Source organism: Lathamus discolor, chromosome 2, assembly GCF_037157495.1.
Source record: "Lathamus discolor isolate bLatDis1 chromosome 2, bLatDis1.hap1, whole genome shotgun sequence".
NCBI lineage: Eukaryota > Metazoa > Chordata > Aves > Psittaciformes > Psittacidae > Lathamus > Lathamus discolor.
In genome coordinates this window covers 158,695,820-158,714,432 of record NC_088885.1, presented here as the reverse complement: position 1 = coordinate 158,714,432, position 18,613 = coordinate 158,695,820, and the positions used below count along the sequence as shown (strand labels likewise).

At 44.4% G+C, this 18,613-nt stretch overlaps 1 protein-coding gene across 1 annotated transcript in view; it reads right to left on the bottom strand.

The window, feature by feature from the left end:
- Positions 1–497: 497 nt before the first annotated feature.
- ADGRB1 (adhesion G protein-coupled receptor B1) overlaps positions 498–18,613 on the bottom strand; it is a 210,591-nt gene continuing 192,475 nt past the window's right edge. The window contains exons 29-32 of the mRNA XM_065669051.1: positions 16,923–17,605; positions 15,978–16,013; positions 14,431–14,535; positions 498–1,841 (exon numbers count right to left, since the gene is read on the bottom strand). Of these exons, the coding sequence (XP_065525123.1) occupies positions 1,644–1,841; positions 14,431–14,535; positions 15,978–16,013; positions 16,923–17,605 (1,022 nt within the window). The 3' untranslated portion in view covers positions 498–1,643. The remainder of the gene's footprint in view (positions 1,842–14,430; positions 14,536–15,977; positions 16,014–16,922; positions 17,606–18,613) is intronic.

Here is an 18,613-nt window from a genome sequence, read left to right as displayed (position 1 = left end):
GGGGTGAAATGTAGATACGTTGTTTTATGTAAATAGCCTTGAGAAATGTTTAATGACCAAAAAGAAATTAAAATCATTATTATTTCTTTTCATGGTGAAATAAAAGGACAGTATTTTATGATGAGGAATGTCCTGCTTTCCTGATCAGCTCCACCTCTTCCTTCTTGTAGGACCACAAACCTGCTTGCTGGCTCTGGGCAGTGGGGAGGGAGGAGAAGAGCCAGCCAGGGGATAATAACCAAAGCCTGAACTGAATAAAACAAAGCCAGCAGCAAAAAGGCTGTGTGTTCCCACCATCCCAAGCTTTCCATGGAGCAACTTTGCCTTCCACCTTCAGCAGGTGGCATGCTCACCCCATGCCTGCGCAGTCCTACAGCACATAAAAGGCATTCGAAATGACAAGAGCCAAAGAAAAGAAAGGTCTCGGGTTTCAAGTTCTCTTTTTATTGAAGAAAAGAAAAGAAGAAGGAAAAAAATAGATTATTTTGTTTGTCTGTTCGTTTGTTTCCAAGTGGACGTTATTCGTGTTGTCAGTTTGTCTCAATGTCCTAAGGCAACATCTCTGTATACCAAATGTCTCCAGGTACATCGGCAGGTCTGTCTTTCCCTCTTTCTCTCTCTGCCTTCCAGGGAGGGGCAGCTTGGAATCAATCTGAGTCCGAAAGCAAGGAAAAATAACAGGAAAAACAAAATAAAAAGGATGAGGCCAAGAGGACCTTTGCAAGGCCCGTGCTGAATTTATCTATTTAACAGTCAATGAAACGACCTACATTCTTCTTGTTGGTCTGGATTTCTAACACCTTCCACCCTCTCCTTGGAGACGGGGCGAGCAGGTTTGGGAGGTGGTCCTTTCCTCCTGTGCCTGTCCCACTCCTTGGGGCACATGGAAGCTCTGCTGTGGAGGGATGAGAGGAGGAAGCTCCACCTTATCTCTCCACCTAAGCCATGGATGATGCCACCACTTTTCCGTCCAGGACCCGCTGTGGGAGTGCCACGACGCCAGGTCACAGCGCGGCACATCGGAGTGGGAACGTCTCCTTCGCCACCTCTTGGCGCATCCCGTCTCCTTCCTTCTCGAGTGAGCTGGCGAGGGAGAGGTGGGGGGCGAGGATCATCGAGGGATGCCACAGACCCTCAAGGCTGGGTCTCCCCAGGGAATCTGCAGCCAGACCACATCGCAGCGAGGCTCCCGTGGGTGTCCCCTCTTTATGGTCTCCAAACAACCCCAATCTTCTTGGCCCTTCACTGGGCATCCTTCCACACCTCCCTGTGGCAGAGCAGGAAGGCTCTCGGTGTGCAGCAGCAGCCCGAAAGCATCTCTGATGAGGGCTCAGCCCCTGCAGCCCCTTCCCACCCTCTGCTTCCTCCTCGCTCTCTTCCAGGCTCACTTCTTTTCCAGTCCTACCTGGGAAAGCGCATGTTGTCCTGAACCTACAGCTACTATACTCTATAAAGTAATATTCCCCCTCTCTGCTGAGAACGATACAAAAGTTACTCCAACCTTACCAAAGGTTTCAAAAGAAACCAAACATTTTTCTCGCTCGGTTCCGATTTAATTTAATCATTTCTTTAAAACGTGGTTGTGTTTTGTTTGTTTCGTTTGTTTTCCAGAAAATAAGAGAGTCCCTTTCTTCCCTTTCCGCTCAGACCTCTGTCTGAAGGTCAATAATGTCTTGTCCCACCAGGGGAATGGTGGCCCCTGTTTTCTCCCACTCTACAGTTTTGAGTTCTAGGGGAGACTGTGCCACAGGTTCGATGTCCTTTTTAACCCATGATGGTGGGGACTGGACTTTCCTGATTCCTTCCCAGGGTCTCTTGTTTGGTGTCTGCTGTTTTTCTTGCTGCAAGAGGAGGGAAGTGACAAAAAGGAGAAAAAGAAAGAAAGAAGGGTTAGTACCCATGTAACAAATACCATTTTCCGGCTCTTTTTCTTATATTAAAGGCATTTTTTTCTGTGAAACTCCTGATTCAAAAGCAGTGTTTCAATTGTACGTGATGTGTAAACTGCCTATTTTTAGGAGGAAAATACAGACTCTTCCTTCCTCACTGCTATCTCTATCACCTAATGCCTCTACATTTTAGCTTTCAGCTGAGGGCTTTGCCACTTGGATTTACACTGAGAAACTGAAGATGGTTTTGAGAATTCAAGATCCTTTTCTACTTCTACCCAAAATCCCCACATGGAAATCCAGATTACAATGAGATCTTTCTGAACATACACTGACTGCATCGACTGTGAATACATTTCTTATGTAGCACAGCTATTTATAGGCTATTTAATTGCAGCAAAACGTGCTGTTTTGCCAGCGAACCCATGCTGTTTGATGGGCTGAATTGTCAGCTCTGGAACTGAAAGCATTTCCATCAACTCCACACCAAACCTTCAAGGCTTTATCAGCCACCATTAGCCCTGTCTTCCACCAGCATCCACAATGGATAGCGATCCACAACAATTCACTGTTTCAGCCAATATACACCAAGACAAGACTGGGGAGAGCTGAGGTTCTGTAATATAGGTGTACTCTTCAGTGTATATATAAGGGGCAGTCCATGCAAAGATGTTAAACCAGTTATTCCACTAAGCTTCTCCCTGCTCCAGAAGTGATGCTTTTCACAGTTTATTATCCCCACAAAACACTCCAGCACCAGGCAAGAAAAGACTTCCTCAGACGAGAGGAGCACAGAGCCCTTTTTTGCTGTCTGCCAAAAGTAGCGGCTAGTGGAAAGGAAGGGATGAAAGGCAACTGCATGGAGGATGACAACAAGGAGATACGAAGTCTGGGGAGATGGTGAGGAGACAGACATGCAGGTGACATGCAGTCCAGGAAGTCTCACAGCTTGATGCTGTCACCATATGTATTTATTGAGGGGAGATGAAGCCACACGTAGACTGCATTGGCATGATTGTACTCCAGGACATTGCACAGATTGCTGTAGCCCCATAGGAAACCTAAACGCCCATCTGCTACCTGCTAATCCACATATGTTGACTTCTGATTTTGGTCTCCTAAGAGACTTTTGTAAGTCTATTGTTTATCCCACCTCTATACTGTAACACTGATTGATAGAAAAGGTGCTGTAGCATTATTCTCACTACAAGAAAGACAAGAAAGTGCTGGAGAGGGTCCAGCAAAGATGGTTGGGGGTCTGAAGCATATCTCATGTGGGGAGACTGTGGGAGCTGGGCTTGTTTAGTCTAGAGAAGAGCAGACTGAGAGGGGATCCCATAAATGCCCTGCAGGGACAGTGTCCATCACATCATCCGAACCACAAACCTTACTTTTGCAAACTTCCATCTTTAATATAAAACTAAGTTTGAAGTTTCTCCTGTATCCCTGCAGTTGCTCACAGGGAGAAGGCCCTGGATGAGGTTATTTGGTGTCTAGAGAGTGGCAAATGTATCACAGAATCATAATCATAGAATCACAGTATGGTTTGAGTTGGAAAGCGCCAGATGTACAAACCAGAGAAACCTGGTTTTCCCAGTGTGAAATGAAATCATTGTGAAATTATCTTTATTTTGATTTAAAAGGAAAACATAACTTTTTAAAGTTATTTGAAAGAAAGAACTGTTTTTTAAATAAATCAGTTGCCATTAGTCTGCCATGACAAGATGCAGCAAGAACTTGCACAGAAAGACAAAAGCACAAATAGGACAAAACATGGAATGAAATTAAGAGTTCCCTAACAGATGAAGAAAAAAATTCTTGGTCTGAACAGTTCTTTTCAATGGAAAAACATTTTCTTTTCTCCCACACTTGCTGTAATGCCACAAGTTTTTGGAGTTATCAGTGTCCATAGCTGTATTACTTAAGAGAGACCATCACAAATGATCATATGCATGAAGTTCATAAATAATTCCATCTTTCCCCTCAAAGGAAAGCCCTTCTTTGATGGCATTATCCTCCTCCCAGACAAGGTCACAAAGATGCTCAGGGGTGTGAAGCAGCTCTCCTATAAGACAGGCTGAGAGAGCTGGGCTGGTTCAGCCTGGCGAAGAGAAGGCTCTGGGGAGACCTTAGAGCAGCTCCAGTGCCTAAAGGGGCTGCAGGAAACCTGGAGAGGGGCTTGGGACAAGGGCCTGTAGGGACAGGCCAAGGGGAATGGCTTGAACCTGCCCGAGGGGAGACTGAGATGAGCTCTTAGGCAGAAGCTGTTCCCTGTGAGGGTGCTGAGGCGCTGGCACAGGGTGCCCAGAGAAGCTGTGGCTGCCCCATCCCTGGCAGTGCTCAAGGCCAGGTTGGACACAGAGGCTTGGAGTAACCTGCTCTAGTGGAAGGTGTCCCTGCCTGTGGCAGGCCAGCAGGTTGGAGCTGGATAAGCTTTAGGTCCCTTCCAGCCCTTGTGGAATTCTTTATGGCCACCCTCAGCATCACATTCTTCTGTTCCCAACCAATCTCTTTTAACAGTCCCTTTGTCTGCCACACCTGACCTTCAGCCTCTCCTTCATGCTCTGAGGATGCACCCAGATCTGATCATGTACACTGAACGTGATCAGCAGACCTCAGAGCTGTTCTTGTCATGGGCTCCTTTTGTGCTATTGAGGAAAAGCAGCTGAAAATCCATGTAAGGAACAGAAACGGGGGGTGAGGGGAGAAATGCACAATTAGCTCACATCTTAACCAATGGCCACTGGTCAGACCTGTCACTGGGAACAAGAGTTAGAGGTTACAATAATTATTCAGTGACATAATAATTATTTGGTGACAAATCTGAGATACTAAATGCTGTGAAGAGTGGATAAATAAAGGAATCATAGAGAAGGAAACAGAAAACATCACTATGCCAATGTGTAACTCCACTCTGCATCTGCATCTCAAATATTATGTGTGCTTTGTGGTGTTCTTGATAGAAGGATATAGGGGAAGTGATGCGGGTAGCATGGTTTACAGCCATGAACAAAGTTATGGACATGTTCTGTGGGAGGAAAGATTACGCAGACTATGTCCTTTCAATCTTGAAAAGTTATTACGGATGGATGCGAAAGTGTTCTATGAAACTCTTAGGGGCTTGCTGATAGTAGGAATGGGGTACTCATGGTAGGAACCATCTCTTCCAACACAAGAACTACAGAGCACAATGAGGCATCAAACATTGCCTGGCCCAGAGTGAACTCAAGGAGCCAGTCCTGCACACCCTGCACACAACACCCAGCCGAACTGCAGACCACCTTTCCAGAGCTCTCTACTGATATCGAAAGCTTCCAAAGCTATAAAAGTACACGAAACGTTCACAAAAACAACATCCAGTCAGTACTGTGAAGTAAAGTGATGCCATTCTTCATAAAGGGGCATTTTTGAAGATCCACTACCACATGCTTATCCTGCTCTTTCATTTTTCCAAGCTGAGAAGGAGAGGAGCCAGGGTCAGACTGGCCTTGGGTCTAACACTATATGGTTGTTTCTATCTAGATTATCACTGTGTTGTGCTATCTAGCTATGACTGTGGTGGGTTTAATGATTCCAAAGATGTCTATTTACAGCTAGAAAATGAAAACGAGTCTCAGGAGATCAGCATATGGAGAGGGAAGGCTTGTTTGTAGTTTCACACTCAGAAAGGAATCGGACTTCTCTAATGGTGATGTGAGTGGAGATGCTACTCAAGGGTGGGAGGCACTGGCTTTCCACCACAGAGCTCACTGAGCTGCATGTAAGGCCATGATCTGAGCATGGGTGCAGAAGGATTCAGTGCTCTGAGCAGGTTAAATGCAATCAGCCAGGCAGAGCTCTGGCAAGGATGCTGGGAGAGAAAAGCAAATCTCCTCCTGGCAAGAAGCACCCTGGGAATTCATAGCAAGCCTCTGGGAACAGCTCCCTTTTTCTTTCCCCCCATATGGAAAAGGTCTTTATTGGGTCTTGGCCATTTGAACAGCATATAGAAACAGCCACTGGGCTCACGCTTCAAGCCTGGCATTTTCCTCCAGCCCCACTGTGGGGTCTGAGCAATCCTCACAGACAGGAGGGAAAACCGAGCTATGCACTGAAAAAGAAGAGAAAACCTGGAGAGAGGGATGTGTAATCCGGCTGTAAAAGGCTCCAGTGCTGGCCCACGGCCTGGAGCCTCAGAGACAGCCAGGAATGGCCTGAGACAGGAGCTGAAAGCAGCAGAGGCTGCTCTGCCAGTAACTCACAGAGACAGAGCCATTACTCTGGCCTGACACAGCCCATGAGCTTCTGGCTGTTAGAGAGGGTGGAAATGTTCCTGTTTGGTGCCAGGATGGCTGAGCTCTGTCAGAGGGCTGGGAAAGGAAACCCAAGGCTGTGGCAAAACATGCTGCACACTAAACTGGAGGTCTTCATCACTCTGATGGTGTTTGGAGTCTTCATTCAGCTGTGGCTATTGTTTCGGCTGCAAATCATTAAGGGAGAGGGATTTAGGATAAAAGGCATTTCAGATGCACTGCCAACAACACCCCCTGAAATCCCTCATAGCAAAGACAGAGGCAAAGTGCTTTCGGGTAATCCACACAGCCCTCACTTTGTAAAGCTAACCCTGGTAGACTGCAACAAGTCACCTGTGCTGGACTCTGGTTATGGAAAGGTAATGGTAGTGACAACACCTCCCTACCTTTATGCATTGGCTCTGTGCTGCCTTCAAGGGTTCAGTCTGGCTTCCTCCAGAGTGGATCCTAGTGCAACCCTTGCTTAGGATCAGCATCAGTGTATTGCATTAGTAGGGCACGGAAGACTGCCTGTTTTAAGACACAGCTTTTATTTCACACTTCAGTCAGAAAGGATGAAATGTGCAAGCTGCATCTCCTTGTGTTTGTTTTGTGGGGTTTTGTTTGCTTGTTCACTTCTGTGCTTGTTTTTAATACCCAACTTTTATAGTTACCCTGAATAACCTGAAGAGGAATTCAGTGCTTTCTAGAGAGCACTCTGGGATAACTCCCCTAGAACCAGCTACTCCCATGCTGTTTTCATTGCCTCCAGTGTCAACTTGAAGGATATTTCATGACCTAAATGGTCTCTCCCCATGACATCGATGACTCTGGGACCAGAACGAAGTTATTCAGAGCATATTGCAGGGAATCTGAAAGACAAATGTGGCTCATGCTGTCTAATTCATCTTTGGATCAATGTCGATGAAAAGGGATTAGAAAATGCTAAAGATGTCCTGGGTTTTTACAGAATGATACATTTTCCTTTCCTTGTTTGAAACAAGTAGATGCAGTTCCTTCATTTCATGCTACTGAACTACAAGGATAATATTTTGGCTTTTCATTTAGGAGAAAGGGAAAATAAAAGGAAGTGGATAACTTTGTCCAGAATCCCATTTATATTGGAAACAAGAGGTTTTATCTTGCACTGATGGAAATGAGTTAGGAAACTTGAAATACCCAGCATTTGTTGGATTATAAAGATACGTTTTCTCCTTCTGTATTGCTTGAAGATCAGATGGTCTAACCTGTAGGGGTTGCTGTTAAAGTCTGGTGCATGGCCTCTATGCACAGCTGAAGGCAAACAAGCCCTTAGTCAAGTTGGTCCTTCATAGACCCTTAACAGCTCATTGCACTGACAATATAGAGTAACTGATGCCTGATACTTGGGGCAGGAGTTATCAGATGATCTACAGGAGAAGGTGAACTTCTGATTGATGGCATATTTGGACATGGGGTAGCTGACAGACAGTTTATGGCTGAATGAATTAAAGTTTCATGTCATTTTCATAACAGACTTTATTGCAGTAATTATTATGCTTTATGTAGCATTCCTCCCCATAAACGTTACTCTAATGGGTCTTTTAAAAGCTGACAGTTACTAAAACCTTTAAAAAGTGCAGAGAAGATTAAACAAGTGGCACAAAGGAGATACCCTACCTGTAAGAGGAGCTTCCCTTGTAGAAGGACACACAACCAGAAGCAGGAGAAGCACAGACTCAAAGAGGAACGAACCTGAGTTTGACACAACCACCACTATATGGGCTCCACCACCCCCAGCCTCAGTCTATGCAAAGTGATTCCCATGAACAGAAGCCAGATTTTCCTACTTGGGAGCAGGAGCTCTGCAGTGATCTGAAGAAAGGACACGTAGACAGCAAGCAAGGGAATTAATTCTGTCATGCAGAACACAGAGTCACAGCTAGAAATGAGCTTTAATATTGATCAATAAATCCTCTTTTCTTCCTAGTCTTTTAGATGTCAGAGCAAGTGCTGGTGGAATGTGTATATCCTGCAGGTGTCTGAAGACAAAAATCAACTTAAGATGAGAAAATAAGCATTCAAAATAGAAACACCGTCTAAGATACAAATAAGAAGAAATCATAGAAAGACAGAAAAACATGTATCTTTTTCCACTGTGTTTTGGAGCATGGACTTTTTCAGGAGGAACAGAGAGATGGAGGAAGTGGTCCTGCCCCTCTATTCTGCTCTGGTGGGACACCACTTGCAGCACTGTGTGCAGTTCTGGTGTCCCCAACACAAGGAGAGCATGGAGCTGTTGGAGCAAGTCCAGAGGAGGCCACAAGGATGATCAGGGGCTGGAGAACCTCCTGTATGGAGCCAGGCTGAGAACATCAGGGCTGTTCAGCCTGGAGAAGAGAAGCTGCGTGGAGACCTCAGAGCAGCTTCCAGTGTCTGAAGAGTCCTACAAGGATGCTGGAGAGGGACTCTTCATCAGGGACGGTAGTGATAGGACAAGGGGTAACGGGTTCAAAGTGAAACAATGGAAGTTCAGGTTAGATATAAGGAAGAATTTGTTTACTGTGAGGGTGCTGAGGCGCTGGCACAGGGTGCCCAGAGAAGTGGTAAATGCCCCATCCTTGGCCGTGTTCAAGGCCAGGTTAGACAGAGCCTTGGGTGACATGGTCTAGCGTGAGGTGTCCCTGCCCATGGCAGGGGGGTTGGAACTGGATGATCTTTAGGTCCTTTCCAACCCAAACCATTCTGTGATTCTATGGGAGTGGATTTGAGAACTGAATTACAGAGTTCTGATCCTGTGTGTGAGCTCCAGAACAGGTCTTCAGCCAAAGCAAAAGCCATTCCAGTTGCAGAGAGCTGAACATAGCAAAGAGCTAATAAGCAAGAATAAGAAAATGTGAGGAATGTGCAGAGCTCTGCTCAGCACGGCTTTCGCTTACCTGGGCACAAGTAAAGAGCTACTGTTTAAAATGAATGTGAAGCCAAATGCTGGCAAGAAGTGAGGCATATAGAATCATAGAATCATAGAATAGTTAGAGTTTTAAAGGACCTCAAGATCATCTAGCTCCAACCCCCCTGCCATGGGCAGGGACACCTCACACTAAACCATGTCACCCAAGGCTTCATCCAACCTGGCCTTGAACACTGCCAGGGATGGAGCACTCACAACCTCCCTGGGCAACCGATTCCAGTGCCTCACCACCCTAACAGGAAAGAATTTCCTCCTTAGATCCAATCTAAACTTCCCCTGTTTAAGTTTTAACCTGTTACCCCTTGTCCCGTCACTACAGTCTGTGATTCAAGGTTCTCTAATGGAGCTGGATCAAAGGACTCCTGCAAGGGGAAGGCAGGAGTGTCACTTCCATTGCTTTCAAAGCCAAGAAGAAACAAAACCTTCATTTCCTTTAAAGCCTGCAAAACCTCCACGTTCATCCCATGTAGTTGCAGAGCATCTGAACCCCTCCTGATGTCCAGCCCAAGAACTGGAATTTCTTTGGCTGTTCACCCACAGGGAGGAGCAATGTTGGAGATGCTTTACCATGACAATACAGGAAAATACTTCCCATGTGGTACAAAGCAGCTCGAAAATAGCCCTTACCCTGCTCTAATGTCAGGAGCTCTCAGCTACAAGAATTTAGACCCTGGCAACTGTGTGCGTTTAGGAGGAAGAAGGGAAAAAAAGCTACATATTGGAGCCTACAGTCTGCCAGGCAAGTGAGGTGAGAGTGAGGTTTCCGGCAATAGGATTTCTTTTTGGTAGCAATTGGGTAGATAAAGAGCAACTTAAAGTGATGGGAATGATTGGGAAGGCAGAATTCTGCTGTCTGAGTCAGTACCAACCTAAAGTCATTATGCATCCATTTGGGCAGCAAACTGTGCCTTAAAGCTGTTCTGAGGAGATATCTACAACCCAGGTAGAAACCTCTTGCTAGTTACTGTAATCTCAAAAAGGAAGGTTTGGTGGATCCCAGGCACCAAGAAAGTTTTAATTTGAATCACTGAGGATGCGGTGTGAATGCCTGGGGTTTTCTGATGCAAATTGCCCTTGGTTTTCTCCAAGCTTTGGTTCCTTTCATGATTCCTGGCTGCAAATAAGCTGTCTAGGGGATAAATATTCAACACACATCGCTCACTGAGTTTTCCGCTCAGGGTCTACACCAGCTTCCAGTTTGGTCTGGGATAAAATGGAAGGGTAACTGTACAAACTCCACTGCAAGTCATCTGGGAGGAGGTAGCACAAACTGAACCCGTTTATTCCTGAGATACTCGGTTTAGATTCAAAGTCTCTTTAGGTGGACAGATGTAATCTGTCCCAAATTCCCAAAACTTTGTAACTTCCTTTTGAGTAAGGGCTGATTTTTCATGAATCATCCCCGTCTTCCTTGCTTCATCTAAAGACTGCAAGTGACACAATTTACCATAGCTCATGGTAAGGTCATACAGAGAGCTATTAGTGCATTAAGAAAATGACTTTTCAACTTGCAGTCACCAGGTTTTGCTTAGTGACACGGTTTAGTGGTAGACTTAGCAGTTCTGGGATAAAGATTGGACTTGATCTTAAAGGTCTTTTCTAACCTAGCTGATTCTGTGATTCTATGCGAGTTAGTATCTTCATTCTTTAGCATTGAAAAGTTAGCTAACAAGTTATTAGGATACGCATAAAGGTTATTAGGATAATAGTGTCTACATGCTGTACTAGTTCATAAAGGCACAAATGAGCGAGACCTCTTTGCAGTGGTGGGGTGGCTTAGGCTTGAATGCAGGTGCATGTGTGGTCCTGTATGCTTTAAATATGGAGCCTGCTCACAATGTGAGTTTAATCGGTGATATCTGAGTGTATCTCCAATAGAAGTGTTTTATATTTGAGGTACATATGTAAGAAAGAGCCTTCACATAAGCAAATCTGCCAGAAGGCTTCAGAGATGATCTCCTGCAGAGGAGGAGCTGAGCTGAGAAAGCAGGTTAATAGGCAGTAATAGCATACACTGGGATAGCTGTTTGCATAACTCAGATGTGCTCTGGTTCCAAATTAAGGGGTTCTTGTTTGTGTCTTTAAGGAAATTAAAGCCAGGTTGGATGGGGCTTTGAGCAACCTGCTCTAGTGGAAGGTGTTCGTGCCTATGGCAGGGGGTTGGAATTAGATGGTCTTTAAGGTCTCTTCCAACCCAAAGCATTCTATGAGTCTATGAAAGTCCATGTCACAAGGAATAGATTTTATGGGAAAAAAAGAAAAAATCCAAGTTTGTTGCCCAAGGATAATTCTGTATTTTTGTACTCTGCAGCTCAAATTAGTTCAGTATCAGCAGTGTGCTTTGCTTTGTAGCAAAATAACTGCAGCAAACACTGGTGCCAGAGTCATTCCTGGAAATGCATTAAGTGTGGACAAGATTCAGACTTTGCTGGCATTCCAGGCAGTATTCTGGTTCTCCTAATTGCTACCTCTTACATATCATCCTGGCAACATTGCTCATTAGCAAATTGATGACAGGTCAACTGACGGCAGTGGGGACACCTTAATCCCAGCAGGATGTGAATTAGGGTCCATATCTCTGCAGTAGCTCTTCTGATTTGAAGATTGATGTATGATGGCCAGCAGCCATGTATACTTCCACCCTGTGCCCTCCAGTGCAATGGAGTAAAGAGGTCCCAGGGAAGAACTCCTCAGCTGCTGAGTGAAGGGAAAAGCAGAATTCATCCCCAAACCTGTTTCCATGTCTGCAGGATAAGAACAAGCCAAGCGGTATTGTTCAAGGCTGCCTTTGCTAGGGATTAGGTCATTTTCACATCAGAAATGCCCTTCAGAAACAGACCTTGTAACGGAAGCAAGCTGATCAGCTCAAACATGCAGGAGTCCCTGATTATGTTTCCAGCTCTGCCAGGAACTACTCTGGGGCAGTGGGTAAAGGGCAGTCTTCTTTATCTTTCAAGTGTACACTGCAGTAATCCAAAGTTTAAATGTGTCAGGATAGTTAGAAGGAGCAATATGTGCCGTTACAAACCTTCAGGTCTTGCCTGAAGATGGCTTAGAAATCATGTTTTACCACTAAAGCTGGAGAAATTCTCAATAGTGAACACATGTGATGGCTGAATTTTCAACCCCTCTTCCTAAAAGAAACAGATCTGCTTCTTTCTCCTATTCTTCTGTCGGTGCTTCCTTCAAATCTGACAATGTAGTAGTTCAACTGATAGGAACTATGTGTTTAGTGTGATAAGGTAATTGGTTTTGGCCACTGCACTGAGGTACAGAGAGGACTACCATGTACATCAAAACTCAAACCAATCCCTAAAGTACCAGCACTATTCCTAGGAACTCCCAAAGGAGGTTGGTCCTGTGCATACATTTAATTCCAGTCTCAGTAGCACCTTTCTAACCTTGTTGAAGAAAAGAGGTACTGCAAGATTAGGAAAAGAAACGTATCCTGGGAAGGACTAAGGACAATGGGACGTGATGACAGGAGAGGCTGGGAAACTGCTAGGGCTGGAGAGAGACATGGTAGCTTGACTTTGTGGTTGCTTATTTAAAGGGGAAATCAAAGATACAGCAATGCAGACAGATGGATTAGACCCAGTAAACTTCTGCTCTATGGTGCTAGGTGTGAAAGGGTTCAAGGGAATTCCAGGATCCTCATGACCTTGTTCATGCTCACAAGGCAAAGGCAAAAAATTGCTAAAGGAATGTGTTTGGATTCATACATTACGGAAGGGTTTGGGACAGGTCTACAATGTTCTTCGAGGCAAAACGAAAGTCAGACTTACTCTAACGTTAGTTTTATCACTTCCACCAGAAGAAATACTCCATTGTTTTACAACCTAAACATACATAAAAGAGAAAAAAAGAATCTTTTGTTGTTACTTTAATCCCTTGTATCCTCAGTCTGCTTTCTTAGGGCAAGCTGAAGAAGAGGCATCATTTCCAGTGGGGTCCTCAACAGTAAATGGTAGAAAAATGAGTGAAGAAAGCTATTTATTTTTCTTTGCACTGCTTTGGATGTTTTTAAACCAATACCCGCTACTGACTTGGCAATGCTGATCTTCACAACCTCCCCCTTTCGGGTTACATCCAAGGGAAAATCAGAACTTGAAAAGGATTCAGTCAATACGCAAAGGCCACCTTCACAGCTTCTTGCCAGCAGTTCAAAGCTCTTTGATGATGACACTGGCAACTTCACTTCTACACAGATGCATCTCTGAAATGCTCAAAACTTCTCAGTCTGTAAAACCCTCCTGCCAACATATCACAGATTAGCTTTTACATGGTATTTAAGCATTTTTGATTTTACAGCTGTGTCATACCTAAGTAATAGAAAACAGGCAGAGAGATGACATTCAGTGAAGCTGCGTTGGGATTCTGGGCCAGCACAGACTTTTTTTGATCTGAATCTGCCTACTAGGTTCACTGTCCCTCTAATTCTGTAACACCGGGCATCCCATAATGACACCTTGCCATACACAACCTGAATTTGCTGGGACTACATTTCTGCAGCTCAGCACAGCAAAGGCAAGACCATAAGGGCTGAGACACAGGGGAGGTGCAATCAGATTGCCCTTTCTTATTTGTGCTATCCACATCAACTACTACACAGGCTCTTAATATGTGTTTCTAGTCCCAAATCTTTGTCCCTCTAAAAGTCTATAAGGTCCTTCCCTCAGTCTGCCTCCCTCAAAGTCTCTTCTTGCCCTGGAAGTTTGCTTCTGCTGAGAAAAGCCATGTATATGGTGATCAGCTCCACAAATAACCTTATGTTACATGTAATTATCATGTAGTCCCCAAGAAATTCTCCCACCACCACAGCTTAAATCCCATTGCTGTGGCTTTCCTAAATAGCTGTGCCCATCACCACTGCCTTGGCCTCCAACTTAGCCCCTGTAGGTGGGGTAGATGATTCCTGCTGTCCCCTCCTACTGCCCTCTCCCCTTTCCACCTAGATTTCCTCAAGGCCATTCTAGTTTCCAGTTCCTAGCTACGAATGGATGAATAGATCACTGAAAGGGAATGCAAAGAACAAACACAGGGAAAAAGCACAAAGAAGACAATACAGACTCTAATCACCATGAACATACATGAGGACAAACATACCTCTTCTGGGCTGCTGACTACTCTATAGATAAGCTAGCGGTACCTCTGTGACCCTCTGTATCCTTTGTGGTGTGTATGTGCTTGTTGCTACGATCATGGGTAGAAAATCAAGGCAAAGTAGTCAGTGAGAGCTCCAAACTTTCCTGTTTCTTCCCGTGCTCCTGCTGGCACTAGAGGGCTCTAGGAGATGATGGTTCTGAAGTGTCTGACTAACCTTGCTGTCCGTTGTTGGAGACTCCTTCTCCTTCTCTGCATGCTGGAGTTTTCTGTTCAGGTCTTGGAACATGTCTTGGTGACGTTTTCTTGTGTGCATGATTTTCTGAAGCAAACACAAGGGCCACAGGTCAGCAAACCCTATTCAGCTGTACAGAAAGAACATATCTCTCCCCCAGAGTTACATATATTATTAAAACCTAGCTCTGTCTCCATGCAGGTACAATCTGATGTGCCTAAACTGCCTTCAAAATTTATTGAGGACCCGGTGTAGCACTGCCTTTATTTTCAGGATGAGATGGTAGGAGAAAGCGGAAAAGACTATTTTTGGACCTTATGGTTATCCTAAACCTGCAACTTACAACTATTTATGCTGCGGAGTTTGTGCAGTGTTGTACTAACTAGACCTAGGAAGCTTTGCTGGCCTTCTTTAACTGATGCTCGACCCTATGACCATTCTGTTCTCAACGTGTCTCCTTTGAGCTTACCCAAACATATAGAGTTTGGATACAAGAAGTTCCATCACAGACTTCCACAATTCCCTTTCCTTTGTATTTTGATTCTTCTTCATTTCACTTCTACCTCCTTATGCCCAGAAGGAGAGGCAAAACCAGTTTCTATATGGACTTCCCTTTGCATGTAAGAGCATGTTGAATATGGCTTCCCTTGTTCTACTAACTGCTATATAATTGGAGAAGGCAGCTTCAATATTTTGGGACCAGTTTGAAGTATCAGCTGAGATGTACCTGACATGCCTCAATTTCAGACCAAGCTCCCAGCCTGGAGCTCTGAAGTGATTCTAGCATTAAAGCAACTCCTCCTGAGCCTGTAATGTGACTCTGTTTTGGAATAAGCTAGCAACTTTGGAAGGGAAGGTTAGCTTTGGTGCAAGGATGTCATGACTGGACTCAGGATAGCTGCACTAGCTCTCAGTAGCCCAAACAGACCCTCTGTAGAGGGTTGGCTTCCAGAGCATTCAACTCTGAACCTCAGGTGTGAGCACAGACATCTCCCTATGTACAGTACAGACTTCTTCCACCCAAGCTGAATCTGTGAGGTTCATTAATAGGTTTGAAACACTAGGGCTGACAATCAGTTGTGACAGTGGAGACATACCAGCTTCTTTTCTCTTAAGCAATACATACTGTGCCTGAAAGGGAAGGTATTTTAAGCCACCAACCCAATCTACATGTGCTTCCCAAACAGGTATGTGCTACAGTCACCTACTTCTCTATCAGCTCCCCAAGAGCATTTTGAGAGAGAAGTTACAGGTTTTCGGCAAGCCAGTGCAGGATCTTGATTTACAGAAGTTTACACAGGAGCTACTACTCCATGAATTCATCATGCAGCAATATAAGTTACCCATTGCTTTAGCTACACAGGGTAAACCTTACTTGGCACCCATCAAAATTCTTTGAACCCACTGTTTTTAAACCCTTAAAGAAGCTCTTTGGCAAAGGCAGCAGTCCTGTGAAGGTGCAGAAAGAAAAGCATTTCTTTCTCTCATCCTATACCTTGAAAAGCACACTCAGAAAAGGATGTACTCACCTCAAAATCTAGCTCTGCGTACCGGGATTTCCGCCTCTGGGTAGTCAAAAGAAAAAGAGATGGGTGAAGGTTAGTAAGGGTTGATGCTGGTGAGTGGGCACAAACTCAATCACACAGCAGATAAAATGGAATCACCTTCTCTTTTCCATCTTCCTACACCTTTAATGTGTTTCTCTGGCTCTTTTTGATGGAAAATGCCATCCATTTAGAGGGGTCTGTATCAAAAACAGGAGCTGAACATGGGATTTTGGCCAATTCAAGCTCTCTTAGTTATGAGCTTGCATGTCATTCACAGAATGGGAAGCAGAGAGGAAGCTGTAGACCAGCCAACTGATTTACTGGGGCTTTTGATCGCCAGTCAGCTAAGACTGAAGTTTGGATAGCAATGGTCAAGACTTACTCACTGAAAACAGCCAAAAAAAAGAGGGCCAGATGCATTAGGACATACCTCAACATAAGATCTAAGGTCTAGGAAGAATTGCTCATATGCGTAATGAGTTATTGCAGGTTAGAAGGAGAGGGATGGGGGATTCCTTTGGGACATTTTACATCTGCAGTCAGTAGGGTTTTCTCATCTGTATCATGACTGAAGTAATAAAAATGAGAAACAGCAACAGAGGATAGGAGAAAAGATCATGTAAACAATAGGCCTTGCATTAAATTGACCAGGTTTTGACAAACTAATGTTTTTATTGGACTTTGCATTGCCTGTAGGGCTAAAGACAGTTCATCCAGCAATGGAATACGTTTATGGAAATCATGAGAGATTTTTAGCATTACAAAATGGTATCACATGCCACAGATCCCTCATGATAATGCAATACTGGCATTGCATAGTGGGCTGCATTTGGCTTTAGGTGCTTCTCCTGAAACACCAGATGTGGCCAGTGTTGAGAGCAGGGCATCATTCTGAGTGAGAACAACACAATAATACACATTGCTCACCTCCAAGGAGCTCATGGAGAGGGTGGAGACAGTCTCACTCTTGGACACCACACCTGAGTTCCCTGAGTCACCTGTATCACACAGGCTGTTGGGAATCTGTGACTCATTGGAGATGTTCTGTGGAGCCAGCTGCTGCTGCTGTTGTTGTACCATGGAGGAACCTTGAACCTCACTGCATGTCATGGTTACAGGCTCCCGTGGAGGACTCTTGACAACAAAGCCTGGATCAGTAGCCATACTGAGGTGGATGAGCCGTGTCTGGGGCATCTGGTCAATATTGATGCTGTATTTGCTCTCATCTTTGGGTGGTTTGGCCCGTAAGGTAGACGTGTTGGTAGGCAGAATGACATAGCTGGTGTCCAGCGTTTGCTCTTGTGCCCGAGAGAGTTCTGAGTCCAGCTTCTTGAAGATGTCCCCATCACAGATGTAGATGGATTTAGGTGGCTGGTTCTTGTCCTTCTTCAGAGTGAGAGAGTGATTACTGAACTCATTCAGGTTGATGGCCCCCAGGTAGTGTGGGGAGCCTTGAAGATGCATCTTGGAGACATTGGCTGGAAGACTGTTAAAGTTTGATGACCCCTTCTGGTGATTGAGTTTCAGTTTCTCTTCATCTGGCAGTGATGGACGCTTCAGTGTTCCTGTGATGGTTGAGGTCCTGCAGGCAGTGATGTCTTTATTCAGCACTAGGGAGACAGATAAGTGTCCTTAGCACATCACTTAGGTTTTTGTTAACACACCAATACATCTTCCGCAGTCACACCATGCTAGCATGTTCCCTTGGCCCTCTCAGGAGGCTGTGGTGGAAGAACAGTGTTTTACACTGGTTTGGGGTTTTTTTATTCCAAGAATTTGCTGAAGGCAAAGCTAAAGTTAAGGAGGAAAAAACTTCCTCAATTTGAGATGTTCTCTATGAACCTGCCCATGGCAGGGGGCTGGAACTGGATGATCTTAAAGTCCTTTCCAATCCAAACTATTCTATGATTCCAACAGAACCATGGCCAAAACTCCGAAGTTGGCCAACACGTATTGACATATTGATAACAATATATTGAAAAGCAAACACATATATAGATTTAGTAGATGCAGTATATATATATATAGTATATATATATTACTACCCTATGGAAGAATAGAATTCTTTAAAAGAAAAGGTTGCTTTCACCTCAATAATCATTTTGATTCAGAAAGTAGCTGAAATGCAGTATTGTCAATGATTTAAAGTGTAAATATTAATTTCTTAAATTAATATTTAAGTATTTAAATAAATATTTAAAGCACTGAACTGCTTCAGGTTGACCTTTTCCCTTGGACAGTTTCACTGTCAATAATATGATACTTTAAAATACAGCGCATTTTGGTATAAGTTTCTAACTGCTTTCCTCAAAGCTAAGCTTCTTGTAATTATGGCAAGCCTTGGCAAGAGGTAATAATTAGTGTTCTTCATTTTCCCTTGAGGATAGAAAGGAGTGCCATGAATATTCCTTAATGGGAGAGGAAAACCTTAAACAGAGGACGAGGTGAACATGCCAGGTAGGAGTTATGTAAAGGACACACAGACGTTCATTCCAACACAACACTGTCCACAACAAAACACCTGCTCTTTTTCTAAGGAATAGGAATCTATTGCTCAGTTAATTTCAGGCTGCAACTTAGACTTTAACAAGATGGTAACGTCAGCCTTAATGTCTTGA